The sequence below is a fragment of the Marmota flaviventris genome, chromosome 3 (genome assembly GCF_047511675.1).
Source record: "Marmota flaviventris isolate mMarFla1 chromosome 3, mMarFla1.hap1, whole genome shotgun sequence".
In the NCBI taxonomy this organism is placed as follows: domain Eukaryota; kingdom Metazoa; phylum Chordata; class Mammalia; order Rodentia; family Sciuridae; genus Marmota; species Marmota flaviventris.
The window spans coordinates 165,737,109-165,759,159 of record NC_092500.1 but is presented as its reverse complement, the minus strand read 5'-3'; the positions used below and the strand labels follow the sequence as shown (position 1 = coordinate 165,759,159).

At 52.1% G+C, this 22,051-nt stretch overlaps 1 protein-coding gene across 2 annotated transcripts; it reads left to right on the top strand.

Annotated features, from left to right (window-relative positions):
- The first annotated feature begins 2,279 nt into the window (after positions 1–2,279).
- Positions 2,280–5,524, top strand: Egr3 (early growth response 3). Of its 2 annotated transcripts, none has more exons than XM_027927101.2 (2): positions 2,280–2,442; positions 3,728–5,524. In XM_027927101.2, exons 1-2 carry the CDS (start codon positions 2,289–2,291, stop codon positions 4,735–4,737), a joined length of 1,164 nt encoding a protein of 387 aa, XP_027782902.1. In that variant the 5' UTR covers positions 2,280–2,288; the 3' UTR covers positions 4,738–5,524. The 2 variants fall into 2 exon arrangements, with proteins under 2 accessions (XP_027782902.1, XP_027782903.1); XM_027927102.2 differs by lacking the exon at positions 2,280–2,442 and adding an exon at positions 2,866–2,905.
- The last annotated feature ends 16,527 nt before the right edge of the window (positions 5,525–22,051 follow it).

Genomic DNA, 22,051 nt, shown 5'->3' with positions numbered 1-22,051 from the left:
GATTCCGGCCGGAGCCAGGGACCGCTGCAGCGCGCTGCTTCCCCGCGCCGCGCGGGCGGAGGAGAGCCCGGGGGCGCTGTGCCTCCCCGGCATAGGAATTGGGAGCCTGGCGGGGGTGGTGGAGAGGGGGCTCGCGGGCGGCGGGAATCCCTCCTTTCCTAAGAACTAGAGAAGATCCGGGGGAGACCGGGCCCTCCCATCCTCAGCTTTCCATGGAGTGAAGTGGCGGGGAGGGAAGGGAGGTTGTCATCCACCCCCACCACAATGCGCAGCTCGGGAGTTCCTCCCACACGTCCCCGGCCCGCATGGCCCTCCCACGGCGTGAGGCCCGGGGATCCTCTCTTCTTCCTTGTCAACACTCCCACTCCCCCTGAGAGATGCACGGTCCCCCAACCCCGACTCTGCAGCGGGGGACGCGGGATTCACCGTGCCCACGCGGCCACCGAGGAGAGAATCCTCCCCCGCCAAGCCGGTGTGATTCGGGGTCGCGCCTCTGTGCGCCCTTCCTCTCCTCCCCCTCGCCTGCGGCCCGGCCGCGCGCGCTTTAGGAGCAGGCCTCGGGGAACACATCACCCGCCCCCGGGATCCGCTGCCGCTCCGGGAGCTGACAGCGCTCCAGGTCGGCACATAGGCCGCGCTTGACTGCAGGGCGCGAGCAGGCAGCAATGAGGACAGCCCTGTGGAAGGCGAAGCGGAGGGTAGAGACTAGGAGAGGCTGCGGGGGGCGGGGGGGGGTGTTCAGAGATCGTGGATTCGGTGTTCTCCTGGTGCAACTCAGCAGCGGCCCTTTCGCAGGCAGCAATAGACAGCGACTGTGCTGGGGCCTGCTGGGCCCTCCTGCCATCCTGTGGCCAAAGGGGTTGTTTTGGAATCGTTAGGGAATTTATCTGGGACTTGGTGCACGTGTTTTCTATCCTAAACTTCATTCCTTCTTCCTCACCACCAAAACCGCACATCTTTGACTCCAGATGAGTGGGACTCTTGCCTCCCGCGCAACCGATTGGCAGTTACAACACCCCACCATCACCGAGTTCAACTGGAAGTCAGCTCCGGGCCAGGGGTCCAGGAAGGGGCAGGGGCTGCGAATCAGAGTGAGGTGTGCACCAAAGTTCTCAGGATAATGGACCAAAGAGCCCTAACACCTTGGAACCCCCAGGCAAAGGGAAGCACTCTCGTTAGAGTCTCGAGTAGGGTCCTGAACTCTAGGGGCGCCGCAGGAGCACGGTCTGAGCGCATACCTTCCGGGTTCCCCAGCAGCTTTCAGACTACCAAGGGGACATCGTCGGGTGTATTCAATTTTCTTTCTCCCTCCTGGGGTTGCTGTAGGCCAGTTGCAACCCCAGTCCACCCTCCATACATGCTAATTCAGTCCTCAAAAAAGCGCGCGCACGCGCGCACGCGCGCGCAAACACACACACACACACACACACAAACACAGGCTTGGTTACTGGTTTTTCCACTAAGCACTAAGCACTGCGTGCTGCGCGCTTTGCTTTCAGCAGCATCCCTCTTTCACATTTTCCTTCTCTTTTTTTTCTTCTACTTTTCTCTTTTTCTCTCTTTATTTAAGAGCGGCGAACGATGCGGGCGCTGCACGTTGGCTGCGGCCCGCTTCCTGCTTTCTAATGTTCCATTGTGAGGAGCTTCCATTGTGACGTCGCGCCCCTTCGGCTGGGCTTTGTCTGTCCATATATGGGCAGCTACGTCACGGAGTTTTCCCGGGGCTCAGATAAATAGGCTGGTGGAGTTCCCTGGCTGGGAGCTTTTGGGCAGCAGTGAGCTTGCTAGGAAGCGGCGGGGCTGGTGGTGGTGGTAGCAGCGGCGGCAGCGGCGGCAGAGGCAGCGGCGGCAGAAGCGGCGGCGGTGGCGGCGGTGGTGGCAGATCGGGGGACGGGGGGGTGGCGGGCGCGTGTCTGTTTGTAAGATCAATCCTGAGGCCGCGTCCGACCCCCTAGAGCCGAGATCACCCCGAGCCCAGCCCCCACCCCACCCCCCGCACGCGCCCCACCCCCCACGACCCAGCCTCACACAGCACCAGCTGAGGCACCCAAGAGGATTACCCCCTTTGCCCCCCTCCCACCCACCCCCCAAAAAAGAGAAGATCCCCTCCCCTGGCCCACCCCTTCCCCTCTTCCCTCCCCCCTCCCCCCGAACTTTCCCTCTCGCATGCTTTTCCCCTGCACCACGGATCGCCTCTCCGATGCCGCTTGCCTGGAAGCTGCGTTAGGAGCGAGCGGCGGCGGCGGCGGCGGCGGTGGTGGCGGCGGCGGCGGCAGCTCGGGAGTGCTATGACCGGCAAACTCGCCGAGAAGCTGCCGGTGACCATGAGCAGTTTGCTAAACCAACTGCCTGACAATTTGTACCCCGAGGAGATCCCCAGCGCGCTCAACCTCTTCTCTGGCAGCAGCGACTCGGTGGCCCATTACAATCAGATGGCTACAGGTAAGGGTGGCAGGGAGGCTGCGAGGCAGCAAGGAAGGCAAGGGAGAGGAAGAGAAGGAAGGAACGAGCTAGCGATGGATGGATAGATGGATGGATGGATGGATGGATGGATGGAGAGGTGGGGGCGTGCTGGGAATTTTCTGGGGGGCGAGTTGCTTTTCCCACCCACTCCTCCCGCCCTCCCCGATAGGGAAGGCTCGGTTGGCGACGCCACGGTAGAGGCTTCGGTTCTCCCGGGTGGGGGCAGCCGCCGATCGGAGGGAGGTAGGTGCGAGCTGCTCTGGGGTTCTCCCTCCCCACGCAGGGGGCCCGATCTCTGGGCTGCACGCAAGGCGTGGTGCTGTCGCCCCCTTTCTCGGGAGGAGCCCAGCGTCTTTTTTCACCCGCGCTCTCCCCCCTTACTCCCTCAGCCTCCCACCCGGGATGGAGCCATGTGCGGCGTGGAGTCCCCGCGGTGGGAGAGGTACTGCGACGCTGCCTTTCCGGGGCGTTCAGCAAAACCGTGGGGGTGTGGGGACGGCTGGGAGAAGGAGGGGGCTCTCCTGCGGGGCTGGGGGTACTGCCACAGGGGGCGATCCTGGGACCCGGGAGCTTGGGAAGGGCGGCCGCTCCAGCGCTGGAGACACGGGCCGGTTTTCCGCCGCCCTCCACCCTCTCTAGCTGGGCATAGGCTTTTCCCCTCCAGCAAGAGCTGAAAGCCCCTTCAGGCCAGGAGGAGGCTGGGGACCGGGGAGGCCACCGGAGAGCTCCCTTTGCGGGCGGCACCCTTCTACGCTCCGAGGACAAAGCGTTGAAGCGCTCTGGGTCCGCGACCCAGGCGCAGCGCGCGTAGGGGGCATCGCCCTGGCGGTAAAGGCGCGGCGTCCTGGAGTAGACAGGGCCAGGGGAAGAGGCCGAGTTGTGTGAGCTGGAGAGCGAGAGCCCGGCGCGCTCCGGGTCTGAAACTACCTGTAGCTGCAGCTACCTGCCCGCCCCACCTCGGGAAGAACAACAATGCTTCTCGCGCGCGCGCGCGTGTGTGTGTGGTACGTGAGTGTGTGCGCGGCGTGTGCGGTGTGTGTGCCGCAGCCACTCCACACCCCGATCCGTAGTATTTTGCTGTATCCAGGTTGCGCCCGGGAGCGCGGCACCGCCCGCTTTGCGCCGGGCCCAGCGTTCCTCTTACCCCATGCGCTGCGCACTCCAGCCGGCCGCACCCTCCTCACCTGGGCAAGGACCTGGGCGCCACGGCCCGGAGCCGACTCGGCTTCACTCACCCCTCCCCTCTCTCCCCCGCTCTCCGCAGAGAATGTGATGGACATCGGTCTGACCAACGAGAAGCCCAACCCGGAACTCTCTTACTCGGGCTCCTTCCAGCCAGCCCCCGGCAACAAGACCGTGACCTACTTGGGAAAGTTCGCTTTCGACTCCCCTTCCAATTGGTGCCAGGACAACATTATTAGCCTCATGAGTGCCGGCATCTTGGGGGTGCCCCCGGCCTCAGGGGCGCTCAGCACGCAGACATCCACCGCCAGCATGGTGCAGCCGCCGCAGGGAGACGTGGAGGCCATGTATCCGGCGTTACCCCCTTATTCCAACTGCGGAGATCTCTACTCGGAGCCCGTATCTTTCCACGATCCCCAGGGCAACCCCGGGCTCGCCTATTCCCCCCAGGATTACCAATCGACCAAGCCAGCCTTGGACAGCAATCTCTTCCCCATGATTCCTGACTACAACCTGTACCACCACCCCAACGACATGGGCTCCATTCCGGAGCACAAGCCCTTCCAGGGCATGGACCCCATCCGGGTCAATCCGCCCCCTATCACCCCTCTGGAGACCATCAAGGCGTTCAAAGACAAGCAGATCCACCCGAGCTTCGGTAGCCTGCCCCAGCCGCCGCTCACGCTCAAGCCCATCCGGCCCCGCAAGTACCCCAACCGGCCTAGCAAGACCCCGCTCCATGAGCGGCCCCATGCGTGCCCGGCGGAGGGCTGCGACCGCCGCTTCAGCCGCTCGGACGAGCTGACCCGGCATCTGCGTATCCACACGGGCCACAAGCCCTTCCAGTGCCGGATCTGCATGCGGAGCTTCAGCCGAAGCGACCACCTCACCACTCATATCCGCACGCATACGGGGGAGAAGCCCTTTGCCTGCGAGTTCTGCGGGCGCAAGTTTGCGCGCAGCGACGAGCGCAAGCGCCACGCCAAGATCCACCTCAAGCAAAAGGAGAAGAAGGCGGAGAAGGGGGGTGCGCCCTCCGCGTCCTCGGCGCCCACCGTGTCTCTGGCCCCCGTGGTCACCACCTGCGCCTGAGGCTCGGGCCCCCAGAATCCCCTCTTTTCCCCTCCAGTGCCTCCCGGCTGCTCGCCTGAAGGCAGCGGGAAAGCCAGCCACGGAGGCTCAAGGGCCGCGCCCTGGCCTCTCCATGGACGTGCGGCCCTTTGCACCCCTTCGATGCCCCCCATTCCCATCCTTTCACACCGGCCAGCGGTCGAGGGCCAGGCTGGAGGCGCCTTCCCCTCGCTGTCCCCCACTTAGCCAAGGCATGGGGGCGGAAAGGTGGCGTCTAGCCCGCTTTGTTCAGTTGGGATCGCCTTGATCCAGGGGCCGCTGGGCCGCGCCAAGGACCTGCGGGGGACTGAAGGCGGGGCCCACCCAACCCTCGCCCTACCCAAGCACCTCACTGATTCCCCCCGTGTGTCTCTTCCCCCTCGAAGACCCGAGAGGGGGAGGGGGTATGGAGCGCACCAAAGCGCAGAGCTTGCTGCCCGCCGCACGCACGCGCGCCTGCGTGCGGGGATGCGCGCGAGTGTGTGCGTGCTCGCGTGTGTGTGTATGTGTGTATGTGTGTGTGCGCGCGCGCGCGTGTGTGAGAGACTCTTGAGCTGAACTGGGCTGTGTCTAACCCAAACTCTTCCCCACATCGGGTCCCCAAAGCCGCTCGGGGATATCCCAGGCTAGGGGCCTGCACGTGGCTGGAGGAGATGGTCTTCCATCTGCTCCGAAATAATGTTTCTTACAGAAATGCCTCGGATGCCGCCGCCGCGGTGCAGCTGCAGCCGCTTAGGGTTTGGCCCCTCAGAACCCCCCCCCCCTTTTCCGAGCGCTTCCTTCTTAGGCCTCAGGGCAGTTTGATCTGCGGGGAGAAAGAGCAGCCATCACTGAGCCTGCCTTTTAAAAAATATGTTTTCTCGGCCCCCCTTTCCAAAATCTATGCTCCTGAGTTTGCCCTCTGCCCTCTCCCTCTTCTTTTCCCCTCTCCCTGACTTCTTCCCCATGTCTCTCAAAACCTTTTATCAGAAAGGCAGGCCCCAATCAGCCACCCAACTTTGTTTTTTCACTCACATACCTATTTCTTCTTCCCACCATTCATGAGAAAGCTGGCCATGTTTTTTGTTGTTGTTTGCTTCTGTCATCACCAACACAACAGATAGAATTTAAATATATGTGTATGGTGTGTGCATGTATGTGTATGTATATGTATGTGCATATATATATATATATATATATATACACACACACACACACACACACACACACATACATACAATATGTATTCCTAGCAAAATCAAATCTCTAAGGTACTTGGTTATCCGGCGCAGTGCACTGGAATAAAGAGAACTAGTAGGCATATACAGCTTTAAATGATTTATTTTTTATGAAAATATTAAATGATGAAATTATATCTACATGTTTGTATGTATACGTGGATATATATATATACACATATACATACATATATGTGTGTATATATGCATACACATATCTCTGTCCAAATTTTCCTCTAAGTTACATGAGGATTTTTGCATTAATCCATGTTGATGAATCAGGCACATCTTTTCCATTCCCCAGTCTCACCTTCTCCCTGCCCTACCTCACCTCTTCTCAGGCGCCCCCTCTTCCCCAGCTGTCCTGCCCAGCCCTTCCTCACACAGGGTGGCCCTTTTGAAGTGGAGAAGTAGGGAAGGGTGCTCTCTGACACAGCTCCCAGCAGTCTTGACTGAATGTACTGTTCCCTATTAGCGTTATTTCTCCTGTGGCCAGTAAGCTGCCCAGAGAGAAGGAACAAAGGTCTGGAGTTTACAGAATGTCTGTTTTTAAAGTCACTTTATGCGTTTCCCACTTTATTTTTTTTTTATAAAAAAGCACCGTTTTTGGTGGTGGATAATAATACTAAGAGGACTCTAGTGAAAGGGGAGAAAAACTCAAAGAATAGGGGGATTGTGAATTTCCAGGTACTTGGGCTTTTTGTAGAAGGAGAGAGAGGAAGATGAAGTTTGCCAGGAGGGCCCATATTTTTTCAGCTGAAGGGTAAAATCTTTCTTTGCAGAGACAGTATTTTGCTGAATACTTTTTATAATGTGATGATTATTAAAAAAAAAATTTGGTCACTTCAAAGCTGGAAGGAGGAATCAGATATCCTTTAATATTTTTTCCTTGCTCCTCCTGGGATATGCATGTTACTGCATGATTACTCTGAGTTTTCCTTTGTTTTAATAAAACTGTTCTCAGACATTTAAGCTAAACTAAGAGAAAAATAACTTTGTTGCCAAAAGGTTGTGCTATCCAGATTTTTTTATATGTCTGCATGTTTTAAAACCAACAAAAGAAAATGCACTCTAACTTATGTGAACTGAGAGAAAAAAATCAGGTTTTAAACAGGAAAACCTATGGGGAATGATATTTTTTGAAAGACTTTTGTACAAAGTTGAGTACTTAGAAAAAGACAAACCAGATGTAATATATTTTGTGGATGTTTTTATTTCTTGGATTTATAGTACCTTATACTAAGGTTAAAAAAATGCTTGATATTGTGAAAAGGTGAGATTCTTCACCAACATTTCATTTGCTCCTTTGTCACATTGTTATGCCAATATAATATAGTTAATGAAAACAGCATTTTTAAAAACCGAAATATTGAAATGGTGTAATGTTGTACCATTTGCACTGTGAGCAAATGCCAATACAGTAAATATATTGTGTTTGCTGACAATCAGCCGGCCTTTAAATCTCCTTATTTTATTTCTTGTTTTCATAGCATAAAGTTTTGGTTTGGCCTGTTTTTTGTCTTGTTTTGTTTTTGGCTGGTGGTTTGTTTGATAGGTTGCTATGCCTCATTTTGCTGTTCTTGTTCTAAAAACTCTGGAAATATGGAACCTGGTGTTACTGGAAGTGGGTCAGAATTTTGTGTGGGTTCCAGAGTTTCAAATCCATTTTTGAGTGCCAACTGTGGTTCTAGGAGAATAGGATCCCACTTCACCTTTCTGGGAGTCTGAAACTATCACAGATTAAATGAACAGGTTGGATAAATTCATGGGAGTCAAGACTGGTGACTAAAATCTTCTAGAACCTTCCTTCTGGTTTCCAATGAGTAAATCTCCTACTTTGTGAAGTATTTCTCTAATGATCTTAAGGAATTCCTGAACAGGAGGACTCTGAAGGGCCTCTTTTGCTTAAGCTTTTGAAGCCTGAAAAACAGAAACTTGACAGGGATTCTTCAGGGTTGGCAAGATAACTGAAAAGACTGGCAATTCTTTTGTGGTCAGATAATGGGGGGAAATCAGATTTTAAAGTTCTACAACTTTAATCCCACTTGGACAGAATTCCTCTAGGGCTCACTTGTCAATAGCTGGGAAAGGTAGCCAAGGTGGTCCTGATTCAAAAATAGCTCCTATGACTGACCCAATGCTTTTCAGGGAAGGAAGGACATCTGGGATTTGGAAAACATGCAGGGAAAGTTTGTGTAGCATCAAACCATCACATCTTATGATTTCTATCTCCCATGAAAATAGTGCTTCCCTCACCCCGCCAGCTATCTTTCCCAGAACATTCCTCATCCTTAACCAGGTTTACCAGCCAGCCTAGAGCTTTCTCCATTGCTTATGAGGAAATATGTGCATTTCACTTATTGTGTCTGCATCTCTACCCTCTCCTCTCACATACTCCCTGTAGTCTTAAGAATCCTTTATCCCTGCAAGGTTGGTTCTAGAGCAGTCTTTGGACAACTCAGTACTCTCTCTCTCCTTTTCCTTCTGTGCACATTATAGAAAATTCACCTGGTCTTCTCTGCTGTGCCTTTTGCATGTGATCTGCCTCACCAAAGTTTCGGGCTTTGTAAATGACAATGCGCTGTGTAAATGTAGCACCAGATTGTGAGAGGGGTCAGCGTGTCTGCCCCTGAGGTGCAAACCAGGCCAGGCCCAAAGTCACAGAAATGTGTCCCTGCTCAGAGAGTGCTCTTGACACCCCAGTGCAGACCCATCACGGAAATATGGAGGACATTTCTGATTGGCTATAGTTACCAAAACGTTGAGGCCAGAGCTGAGTGGAGGAGGTGGGCTGCGGCCTTAGAAAAGAATGTTTTTGACGTGAGAGGTGAATAAAGAGAATGCAGTATGGAATTTTAAATTCTCGCACCCACACAATTCTAGGTCACTGGTTGCCATATTGAATTCCTTTCTCTCACCTCAAGAAACTCAGAATTCCAAACTGCAGCTTTATAGACAGAGAGTTCCTTCTTAAAGGAAATCCAAGATAGCTGAGAAGTCCTAATGATTGCGCTTGTAGTCCATCTTTTCACTAAACTAGATGTTTCCTTCCAGATTTCTATGGTTTTCAGGTGAATATTATCAGAGGCAAAGATATTATCACTGGGTATCTTCATAGTTAGCATCCTGCCCCACCTGCACCTTCTCCAATCAAACCAGGCCTTCAGAGTTACACTTTCGTCAACAGTGTACAACACCGCATGATTAATAAACTCATTTCCCATTGGTGGATATTACTCAGCCCAACCTGGTTCAACCACTGGGTTACTTGGCAATATGGCAGTCCGCCTGGCTGGCACCAGCCCTGTGTGGTGTAATCACTGATTCACACTTTGTAGATAGATAAGGCTGCCTCTGATAGCATCATACCGGCTACCCAACCTGCCTGGGTTTTGCAAATATGGGGAGAGGAGACTCAACCCTGAAACTTAAGGATGAAGCAGAGAATTGGTGAAGCAAATGCCTGGATGGGAAGGAATTCCATAAGAAGGAATTGATGGAGACTTTGCAGAAAATAAGCCTGGAGCAAAATCATTAAATTATAGGAGAATTAGAGGCATAGCTCCTTCCAAGCACCCTCTAAGGTGTTTGAGGGTGAATGAAAGGACACCAAAAGGCGTGCACACACATGCACCATCTTAAAAGTGGCATTCTGAAAGTGATGGCTTTTTGCGAGGTTGTACTTGGTGAACCAGAGTTTGGTATAAATGAGATAATTTTGAGAATGTAGAGTAAGGAGTAGCATACGTTTTTATATGGTGGTAATGGGGGTTATGTGTGTGTGTGTAATATATAGAAAGAAATAGCAAAGTGGATTTTGGTAAACAAAGGCCATAGCTTGTGGCCAGTTGTTACTGTTCCCTGCATTTGCTAGTCCAGGATTTGTTTGCCATATATGAAGAGGTTGTGAGCTTCCTCATCCTGGCCCTGGGCTTCCCTTGTGTTACAAGCTTGAGGAAAGAAGGGGGCCTCTATGTGTCCCAAAGCTAGAAATTATACTGGCAAAATCTTAGTGACTAGTGGGACTTTCTAAAAGGTACTGTGGGGTTTTAACAATAAGTCATAATCCTAAATCTATCCCAAAGCATTCTGTTCAGAAAACCCAGTCTTTGAAAATAGGAAAGAGATCTTCATAGAAAGGGGAAACATCTGAGTGAATCTTGAAGACCTTTGGCCAGACACCAGACTAGTCCCTGGGACAGCCCTGAGGACACTCGGTCCTAACCATAGATCATCCACAGAGGCCAAGAGGACATCATATCCCAGTAGCTTCTCCTAGACACCCAGTTCTTGAAGTTGACCATTCCTTTTGCTTAAAGGTCTCCATCAACCCCATCTCCATTGTTTTCAAGATTGATCACTTTCACAGCCCTCTGTAAGAATAGAAGTAAGGCTTTCCCCAGTTTGCAATCAAGTCTCTGAGGTTTCCACAAAGCTACAAACAAGAATGCCAACTAGAAAGTTCTAAGTGCTAGTCTGGGTGGGAGTCAGACCACTTGATGTTTTCAACGTTGCCTAGCTTCCTCCCTGGCCTTGCCTTTGGAGAGGTCCCCAGTACATTGTCTCAGGGTCAGAACATGTGGCTTTCAGGGTTTGTTGAGATCCTGCTCTGGTCCCAAGTTCTCTAGATTTAAAAAAAGGCCCTTTCTCTGGACCTCAGGCCTCTCTTGTGACTCTTGCAATCTTCTCCTTTATCCCTTTCCTGGGGCCTCTGGGACACCACCATTCTCTTATCTTCCTGTTGCCCCAGTAGTGTTCCCTGGGCCCTGCTCATCTCTCATGAAGCATGATCACTAGTCCTTCAGGCTTGCTTCCTCCTAGGACTGCCCAGGGTCAACAGCCATCTGGGCCTTGGGCCTTTCTTTGTGGTCTCATTACCTACCCAGAAACAGACTGTTCAGCTACATATTTGAGGTCCCTTTGGTCACACACTGAGTTCCTGGGATAGTTCCTGGCATGCCTGACCTCTCAACTCCCTGAAGGAAGAGATGTCTGCTACTTCTAAGGCTAGGGCTGCCCCAAGCCCTCTTCAGGGAATATCACCCTTGTCCGTGAGCCTGTATTCTTTGGAATGTCTCACCCCAGGGGGTGGCCACCCACCAGGCCAGAATCCATCAGTGCCCTGAGAGAGGTTAGTAACCAAAACAGAACTGAGCACCCAAGTCCTTCAGCATCTTTTCAACAACAGGTACAAGAGCTCTGGTACCTTTCTACTCTCGCTGTTTGGTCTCTCCATGTAGTTATTGCCTAGCACTCCGCCATTGCTCCTTGCTTCCTTTCCCCACTGCTTAGGAAGGTCAGTTCATCCTAAGAGGGCCAACAACTTCCAACACCGGTGGGACCCCAGGGTACTAGCGAAAACCTTCTTTGGGGAATCTGTTGCCTACTCAGATCTCAGTCCTGAGAATGAAGTGGCAGTTGGATGAGCCAGCAACTTCTTCAGTTTTCCCTTAGGAAAAACATCCTCCTTTGGAATCCCAGCCTCCGTTCTGGACCTCAATTTCAACCCTGCCACCTCCTCCCAGTGCCACTGTCCATGAGTTTCTTGGTCTTTCAGAAGTTTAGTTTCCTCCTTTATTTTCACTGCTATGGTGGAGTTCAAATGAAGTCATGTATATGGTACCTGGCTCATTTTGGGGGCTCCATCAATATCTTTCTATCCTTTCCTTGTTTCCCCTGCCCCCATCCCCATCCTTTGATGTGAGAAAAAGAGCTCCGACCCCACCAAGGATCAGTGTCTAAATTCAAACACAGCCAAAGGACCATGTCGTCCTCACCACCACCCTCAAGTCCTGCCATTCACTGAAGATCAGTATTCTGAACGTAGATTCTCTCCACCCACCCCCCATCTACCCAAAGAGAGCACAGGTCCTTTTCCTTCTTGGGCACAGCCAAGGTTCATTGTTGTCATTTCCTGGGTTGGTTTCTGACCCCTTTCCAGGTCCTTTTGTCCTCTCTCTCTTACCAAGATGGGTGGATATAACACCTTCCTGATCCAGTATCATCTGCAAAGTTAATTAATGTGTCATTGGGCTGTTGCCTGCTTCCTGATCCTTATCAAGGATTTGAATAAAACGCAGCTGCCCCAGTTCTGTTCATCCATCCCTCTCCCTTGATTGTTAGTCATCCATCCTTAACCTCAGCCTTCTGGGCAGTTCTTCGCTTCCAATCACTGGGCTGGTGGCACTGCCCATGCCCAACCCCAGTTTGGGATCAGAATGTCATCCGGGATTTTAATGATGTAATGTTTTTGAAGAAAACTATGAACCTCAGGGCCCTTCCCTTATCCCGCCTCTGTGGGCAGATCCCCCTAGATTTTTCAAGTCATTAAACCCAACAGACTTCTTTTCAGATGAGGAAACGGAGGTCTACAGAGGTTTGGGCTTGTCTCACACATCTAATAAGGGCACAGCCAAGCTTTCAGATCCCCATCCCATCAGTGGAGGGCTCCAAAGAAAGGTGTTAATAACTTTGATTAGTTAGTATTTGCTGAGGGCCCTCCAGATGCAACACTTCCTTCTAGGCATTGAAGAAACAGGAGTAAACCAAAGACCCCGCCCTCTCAAAGCTTACCTTCTCCAGGACAGAAACTGATAAAAACCAATAAACAAATATGTGTTAGGTCTGACTGTGACATAAATTAGGGAGAAAAACAGAGAGAGTAAGAAGAACAAGGAATGTTGGTGGAGGGAGGGAATGACCATTAAATATGGGTACTTCAGGATGGCCTCCCAGGGAGGGGGACCTTTGAACACAGGCTCAGGAAGTGATAAAGTGGGCTATGTGGATCAAGCAGAGGAGACAAAATACAAAGGTCCTGGTGAGCTGGTGTCCTGGGCTGTTTAAGGAATACCATGGAGCTAGAGTTGCTGAAGGAGTGAGGAAGGAGGTCCACAAGAAGAGATGAAATCCAGGTGGCAGTGTGGGACTAAATCATAGGAGCTCTTTAAAGGAGATAAATGCATCCAAAAGAAGCCAACTAACACTGAAGGCTAACAGTCAAGGAAAGGTCCCACAGGCCCTGAGCAGAACCCCAAAATATACCTGGGCTACCAGGCCACAGTGACATAGTTGACCTGTCCTTCTCCCCCAGACCACATCTCCCTGTCCCCAAGGCCTGCTTGTTCTTATAACCTCTGACTGCAGTCTTCTTAATCTCTCTTTCACATCAGGGATATCAGGTCCACTGGTGATTCTTAAACTTCAGCTGGGCCAAAGACAGCCAGAACACCCACTTCAACAACCGCAGCCTGAAAGCCTTTCCTCTTCCCATTGACCTTTGCCTGGGTGCCAAGCCCTAGCAAGATGGAGGACTCTTCTTGCTGCCCAATCTATGAGTGAGAATGTCTCTTGGGCTCATCTCTCAGAAACTACTCCTACAAATCCAACTTCTTCCTTTCTCTGTGGCTGGAGTGGTCATATTTCCTGCCTCTGCGCAAATCTGGTAGATGGCCAGGTTCTGTCAATATGGCCATATTCCCATCTGTAACGTGAACCCAGAGCATGAAAATCAGGACATGCCTAAAGTCACTTGACCCACAATGTATTCTTTGCCACAAGTTCTCCATTTCCCTAGATTCCTGGAAATCTGTTTGGTACCCCATTTCTACAGCCTTATCTAAGCAAGTTCATTCATGAAAAAAAAAAATGTCTTCCTCCTTCTCTCCAAGGTTTTTGGTCTTCCATTTCCTGTCTTTCCAAAAGCTCTCCTCAGTCTCCATCTCTTCCTGGCAACATGACACCATCCAGAGCTTCTTCATATCTATTCATCTATTAAGGAAGCAAAACTGTTTTAAGCCAGGAACAGTGCTCAGCATCCCATGAGAAAGGTGGCCACCCCGTGCAAAGATGGATATGACATAGTCCTTGCCCTGGAGGATCTTCTGTCCAGGGAGGGGACACAAATAATTCCGATATATTGGGAATAGTGTCATGATAATGGTGGTCCCTGATAGGAAGGTACCTAAATCAGAGTCTGGTGGGAGGTGGGGACACCAGGCGTGGGGAAGGTGGAGAATGAAGAAGGGGAACTTCCTAGAGGACCTCAGGAAGTCCTCTTTCAAGTCGCCCATAATAATAAAACCATGAACATACTAGTATTTCCTACATGCCAAGCGCTGTGCTAAGGATATCACATGAATTATCCCACTAGACTCAGGTGGAGTGGAGCTACCCCAAGGCCCTTACCTGGAGGCCTGGGGACTGCACACTCTTTTGTCCTTTTCCTAAAGGAGGAAGAGAAAATCCCAGTGGCCATGGGCCCCAGGAAACAGCGCAGCAGCTTGGCATCTCTGGAGTGTGCCCAGCTGGCTCGGTGGAGGTTGTCCAACCCAGATGACACGTCCTTGTACTACATTCTGGTTCTTTCTCCTTGCTACAGGACAGACTTTTCCAGAGCTGGGGGAGGGCTGAGAAAGGGGACTCTGTCTTGAGATTCCCTTGGTCCAGGCAGAGCATCCCCCTGGGATGTGGGAGCCAGCTCCTCCACACAGGACCTGAGATAGAGAGCTGAGAGGAAAAGCCACCCACGTCCTCTTCCTCTAAGGCATTTAGAGTCTGCCACCACCATTCCAGGCATGGACAACCCTCTACCTTCCCCTCTCTCAGCTTCCTCTCTGCCGCTGCTGGTCAAGAGGTCCAACTTCTCCATCAAAAAGCAAAGCTGTCACTTCTGTTTTGGATCAGGAATCAATTCCTTCACTTGGCTGAGCCTCAAACTACCCCCCATATCTGTACCATGGACTGATACCCTACTCCAGTAGGTAGTGGGGAGGATCTGCTGAAATGTAACTATCTGAAAAAGAGCTGCCCTGACCCAGAAACCTGGAAAAGGTTGTTGAGGGAGGGAGGTAGGTGAGGACACTTCTCCTTCAACAGGTGAATAATCTAGGAAGATATTCTAGGTGGAGCTAGGAGCCTGGTCTGAACTCAGTCACTGTCCTCACCAGATCAGGTGAGCAAAACACACAGGATCCAGATGACTCAGAGGTGACAAGCTCAGGAATAATCCTCACTTCTCTGTGGAAACTCTATCTCCTGGGTCTTAGGGCACTAAAATCTCCATCCAATGAGAATGTATATGGCAGGCACCTGTGGGCTCCACTGCCTCAGGAGTTAGGAGACCTGGCTTCTCATCTTGGCTCCGACACTGGGACAAAGCTGTATGACATTTGCAAAGTCACAGTCCCTCTCTAGGTCTTGAAATCCCACAGAAAAGCAAGCTGTCATAGTAGGGGACCCAAATAGTATCATCAGCCCTTACATGCAGAAGTCCCAGGACCATCACCTTGTGTATAAGACCTACTCCTCCACCTCACATCTGGGACTCAGCCAGGGTTCGGTAATGACAGATAAGGTTCAAATCCAAAGATCCTGCTTCCTGCTGCTTTGAAGCACCCAGTCCTTTCTATGTCCTCTCTGTCCTCCATGGGTGCCATGGTGGCATGGCTTCACTTGTTTCTTGGGGCTCTGAGTCCTCAGTCCTCTCATTCCCAAACCCTGGTCCTTTTTGGCCTGAATCCATGGGAATGTTCTGTTCTGTACTCATTTCTTGTAATACGTTTTTAAACCAATTTCCTCTCCTTTTTGCTGGAAAAGTCCTTAGTTGGGGTCCCATTCAACCCCATGCCAGAAATGCTCAGCCGTGGCCTGTAGCGCACAAATCAGCCTCACATCCATGGACTGGAAGGTTCCAAGAGATGGTCAGCTCCTAGAGCCACTGTCATAGTGAGGGAGCAGCAGGGACCTGGAAGGCTTTGAATCTCTACCTGGGGTCCATCCTGAGCATTCCTACTTCTAAGAACCCTCCAATTTTGGTTACCAGCTCCAAACCCACCATCCAGGTTTCTGCCTCTCAGGAGGTCAAGGACCCATACTCCTTCCCATCCCCAGAGCCCAGTATGCTTCCCCTCATCCTTCTCCTAAATGGGCTGCCTGGAACTGCAGCCCCTCCCTGCTGGCACACCCTTTCACCCTTATCTCCACCATCAGCCACTTATTCCATTCCTCACCCTGCTGTAGCGTCTGCAGGGTTACCCAACCACCTCTAGGTCAAGCCTGTGTCGGATGGGCTGAGTCACTGCCTCCATCTCCTTCCAACCCTCCCAGGTCCCAGGGCTGGGTCTGGTTCAGCAGGCTCCATCCTTCCATGTGGGGAACCTCCAAGCCCATGGGCCTCCTGGGACCAGGATTTTCCAGATAGTCAGCCTAACTTGGTTTTCTCTGGAACAGCCCCTGTCACCAAAGAGACCTCCCAACAGTTCACCTGAGTTTGCTCACTGCCCATCTCCCTTCCTACCTCTTTTTCTGGCCAGTCATGGAAACTTAGACACACTAGTGAACCTCTCTCTGGGCATCAGATGACACATCTGTAAAATGGGATAATAATACCTCTCCTGCCCCAAGGAAAGACACTGGATCAGCTCATTTTCCAATGCACTCTTTCAGTTCTCATAAGCCTGCTGATTCTCAGCTCTCCCTGACCCTTGCTCTTAGAACACACCATGCGCAAACACTTAGGAGTCTTAATTCATTGCATCCTCATTATCAGTGCCACTAGCTTTTTCTCCCACCCCAGCTTCCACCTCTTTCCCATTCACATCCTCCTATTCTCAGGGTCTCTGCAGACTTCCCTGTGGGGGAGTCATACACCTACCAAACAGGCCTGCAGACAAAGCAGAAGTTCAGGCCCCTGCTTCCTGACCCACCCAATCCAGGGAAACCCAGAGCTCAGAGAGTTAAGCCCAGATTCCCTCTGGGGTTGGCACAGGGTACTGTCCTCTGCAATTGGCTGGGCCCTGAGCAATCCCTGCTGCGCACAGCCCGGGTTGCGTGGCCCCGTCTTTGCACACACCCTGCACACACATGCACGCAGCAGCCCTACTCCGTTCTCCCACAAGCACCTGCGCTCCTGCGCTCCCTCCCCCTCTTTTCTCCCTGCACTGTGCCTGTAGGACACACCCTCCCAGCCCACCAATCCCACCCCTGCCACTGTGCTCTACAGGCCTCAGCTCCAGAACCTCCCGTGCTCCTACAGCTCCCTCCACCCCCAAAGGGTGGGCCCCCACCAGCCCACAAGACAAAGACGCCTCCTTCTCCAGAAGTCTTTGTGGGAAGGGTCTTTGCTAGCTTCTCTCACACCTGCCTCCTGCAGCCCCTCACCTCTTTTCCTTTGTATGGAAAAGCAGCCTGAGGCCCCCACAGCCCAGGCTACCCCTCCCTAGCATCTGGTGAGAAGACAAGAAAAAGGAAGAACTGTGGGTTCTTTTCCCTGAGACTCCTAGATTTTGTACCAAAATGCAGGGTGTGCTCCTGTTTGCTTTTTTTTTTTTTTTGTTTCCTTTCTGAAAATAACCATGAAACTATCATTTCCTCCCACTGCCTTTTCCCTATCTTATTTGGATTAGCAGAGCTGCTGGGAGAGGTGGTTGGGAGCCACTCACAGCCTCCTGCTCTGGCCTGAGTCCTCAGAACTCACAGGTGGCTTTTGAGCAGGTGCAGCCAGATGAGTGCTGAGTCCCTCAGGTGGAGGGATGGAGTAGAGGCCGGGCACCATGACCCACTGTCATGCTCTTGTTCAGAGACCCCTAGAAAAGCAGGTGCTTGCCCTGCCTGGTCTCCAAGTTGGTGAATTTTGGGACAACCTCTGCCCTGGTGTTCTCTCTGCTGCAGCATAGAGAAGGAAGAAAGGAGGGCAGGAGAGAGGCAGGGGAGTCAGCTCAGCCCCTCCCTGACAGGTGGGATGCTGCCATGGATGCAGACTCTCCATGGGAGGGTGGTCCATACAGAGGAATTTGTACTAACAGAAAAAGACTGGAGTGCATGGTGGGAGGGGGGGGTGTCTCTCTTTTCCCTGTTTGTCTCATGCAATGCCATAGCCATTCTGAGTATCCATACAGCTCACCAAGAGGCAGTCTGTAAAAGAAGCCAGTTTATGGGGAGTCAGAGAGGCTCCAAAGGAACCTGCCTCTCCCCCAACCTGAGTGCCTTCAGGGCCAATCCACCAATTCTTGCCACTTGCATGAGAAACTGGTGCTCCCTGCCTTCCTACCCCTGTGGATATGCTACCCTGGCAAGCCCCAGCCCTTTCTGACATCTCAGGGAAATCAATGTCCAAGCACATTTGTCAGAGGGGAGAATAGTTAGGAATGGGAGGGGCAACAAGCCAGTCTTTCAATGAGATACTCCATCCCATAGGCTCTGGCCCCAGTCACAGGCCCCCAGCCACCAAAGCTGGCAGCTGCATGACTTTGCATCTGGTTAAAAAGGACCCTGAGGGAGGGCCCCGGTGCCTGGACAGTTGCAGTCCCAAGCAAGGCCAACGGTGGCTGAATCTGGAAGAGGGGCAAAGGACTGGCCTCCCTGGTAGGGGGAGCTGGTGTTCTCAGCAGCCTCCTCATTCTGGCCTAGCCTCTCTTCCTCCCTGCCATGTTCCCTTTTTGGGAATTCCCTCCTGGTCAGACCAGAGGCTCAGCAGGCCAGGGCTAGAGGCAGCAGCTGACCAGACTCAATGGCACTACCAGCTCCTCCTACCCAGCATTGAGACCCTCCACATGCCCCTCATGCTAGGCACCACTTTTCACTGTGACCAGACTAAGTGGCATGTGCCCTATCTAATTGCTCTGGGTCTGGTCTACTACGATAGGACCTCATTCCTTTCTTTGAGGGTCATGGGCTGCACAAAAGGCAGAGGACTTAGCATGAAATCCTCCCTGCCCCAGTGGCCCTTCCCGACCATCCATGCCCCACGCCCCTCGGTCCTCCCCGTTCCTCCTCAGCAGGACCTTTCTCCTCCCCCACTCCCTGCACCAGGCTGGGCTGCTGGGCTATTTGGGGCACTACTGGCCCTGCAGTGTAATCAGTACCCAGGGATAATTGCCACCTGCCCTGCCAGTGTCTGGGGGCTGTCTCGGCCACAGCGGCAAGAAGCGGACACAGAACAGCCAGGCCTGGAGTGAGGTCAGGCTAGGGCAGTCATGCCCATGCCCTGGTCTGCTCACCATGTGGGGGACCTGCAAGGATTCCCTAGGAAAGCCACACACTCCAGGGAGCTGTACTCACCCGAGATACCCTATGGATTTAGCTGGAATTTTATCCCAGCCAAGGGACAAAATTCCCAAACCTACTCTATTCCTCCACAATCAGCCCAAACTATGTCGTCCACCTACTAACTTCCTATATAGGGAAACCTGCTGGCTGCAAGCTGACCTCTGGGTGGTACAGACACCAAGCAGGAGGGACTTTGATTTGACCTTTAGCCCAGCAAGCCTCATCATTCTTCTCCAGAGAAGCAGCAAGCACTAAGGACATGACTTAAGGGAGCAAAACTTTTAAATACCAGCTCCCGGTACCGCCACCACTTTCTGCTACTTTCTTTTATATTCCAAGGCAATTTAGACAGCCTGGGTTTAAACATTCATGCTTCTCACGATCAAATCTATGGCCTTGGGCAGCTAGTTCAGCCTCAGTTTCCTCATCTGTAAAAAGGACATAATTTGAGGAGCTGTCCCACTAAGTTGCTGAGAAGAACACTTTATCTGCTATGTGTAACATGCTTCATCCACAATGGTAGTTATAACTATTGGGAACTGCAAGAGGCAGACAGTGGGGGTGGGGAGCATCATATACCAGCCATATGATACTCTGGAAAGCAAAGCCTAAAGAGACTCTGGAGCTGAGGGGACAACCCCAGGGCCTGGACACTTTATAGCAGCTATAGCCCTGGGGCTGGGGGACACCTCATAGGCCTCCAGAAGAACTGCTCCTACTGTTTCAACCCCATTTGCTAGAATGCAGTGCCATGGAAGCTTTATGAGGCCAGAAAACATCAAACACCTGTGGATGTTTTCTTTTCAAACATTATTTTCAAAAGCAAATCAGCAAAGCCCAGCAAAACTTCCATTCTGCTCCTTAGAGAAGAAGTAAAATAGTGTTTCTATCTTTTGTCCTAAAAACATTATTTGTCCTAATGCTCAAAATCCTTCACATAAATATCCATGGTCCTGCCACTTGAAGTGCCACTCAGATGAACATCTCCTTTCCAGAGTGGACCACTACTGGGAGCTGGGCCAAAGGGCCAGGACTTACATAGTCAACCTGTCCCTGAAGCAGTCCAGCTCTATCCCTCTCTGCTTCAGAGTCCCCAAGAAGACCCCAAGCTGGCACTCTGGGTCAACAGGCCAGACTGGAAGAGTGCCTTAGCCCTTCGACCCCACAGCACCAAGGTGGGAGCAAAGTGGCCCCTGTGGGCAGGAAGGCCATTCAATGTACGAGGCTCTGCCCCTCAGGGACAGAGAGGAAGTATGGGAACAGGATGTGGGCACCATGTCCACCTGCCAGCAACTTCTCAACCCCAGTCAGAACCCTGAGGGCCCCAGCCCAAGGCAGCAGTTGTTAGCCACACCACGGCTTGAGCACTATCCCCATATCACAGTGACTTCCTCCCATGTCCCCTTCCTGGGTATATTCTGCTCCAACCAGGGAACCTAGAGCCACCTCAGACCTCAAGGGCCTTGGCTGAGTGACCCTTCTGCCAGTTTTCTCTAGTGAGCACCTCCACCACTGGTCTGGGCCTACCTCAGAGACCACTGTGAGGGGGCTGCCCAGCCCCAACCTAGCAGCTCTACGGCCCTAGCAGCCCTTGGCCTGATGCCTGGGGAATACATCGTCAGGGTGGGGGCTGTTTTCCCTCCTGGGTACACTCTCTCTCACTCGTCTCCTCCCTGGGCCTGTGAGCTAATCAGAGAGAAGGAGGGGGAGGAGGGGGAAGCTGCTTGCCTTCCCCGTTATCTGCAGCAATCCACGGTGACTAATGCTCCCAGTTGGTAAAAAGGCAGTGTAATCAAAACACTTTTTTTTTTAGTCCTTAAAGTTAGTCATTCTCCCAGAGTGGAGGAAAAAAAAGCTACAGCAGGCTCCATGAGATGCAAGCCCAGAGGCTCCCACTGCTGGGTGGGACTAAAGCATTGGCCGCTGAGGCTTCTGCAGGTCTAAGGTCAGTCCTCCTCCTCTGGACCCATGGCTATCCTTCCTCCACACCCTCATTTGTTCTTGCTTTCCTTGACATCTGGGCTGCCTGGTCCCTGAAGGGCTGCCGTGCCAAGCCAGGGCCTGCCCTTTGCTCCCAACCCTGCCAGGTACTGCCATCTGCTGGTTGCAGGTTTCCAGAGGGGAGGAAGCATATAAAAGCTCCCAGGATGAGGCGGAGCAACAGTCAATTCCTTCTTAGGTGCCTGGTCTGTGCTGCCAACCTGGCCATTCAGTCCATGCGCTTCTTATGACCCCATCTCCTTGGTGCCTTGGGACCTCGCTGTGCCTCAATAGAGCCATCGATTGTCAGAGGCAGGAACCTCAGGAACCAAGGGGGGGGGCGGGGTATACCATAGTGGTGAAAAGCACAAGGGTCAGAGCCAGGACACCAGGTTGGAATTTCTGCTTCACCACGCCATGGCTGTGTTTTAGCCCCCGCCTCTGTAAAATGATAATAATAGTAGTACCTACCTCATAGGGTTGTAAGAATTAAATGAGAACTACTTACTTACCCAGTATGTCATGCGTGCTCAACGAGTAACTCAGCTAAAATAATGACAACATTTTAAAAAATGACATATATACATCACATGTCCATGACTGGGCCAAGACAGACATTACTAATCAATCACAGAACTCTCCCACCAATGGTAGATTCTCTAGAATCCTCAACACAACACTCCAAGCAGGTAGCAATGAATGATCCAAGTTAGCATATGGAATGACACCCATTTGCCATTCCAGATAGAACCAGGAACCTTTACATTGTGACCAAGGATGATGAAGCCCTAAGGAAGGAACAGACACCCTCAAGCCATTTGGAACCAGAGCCAGGGCCCTGACTATTCCTTGCTGACTACATTAAAAGTTTGAGCACAGTCCCAGTCAGGCCTCAGGTGACTCCTTCCCTCCCATAAGATTCATACCTAGCTTCATCTCTGCAACAACTTCTCTGGGCTTGTCCCTCTGTTAAGGACCTGCTTCACTGGCCTCCTCTATTCACCTATTCCCAAAAGCCTGTAGAGTCAATGTGACAGTGGACTAAGAATTTG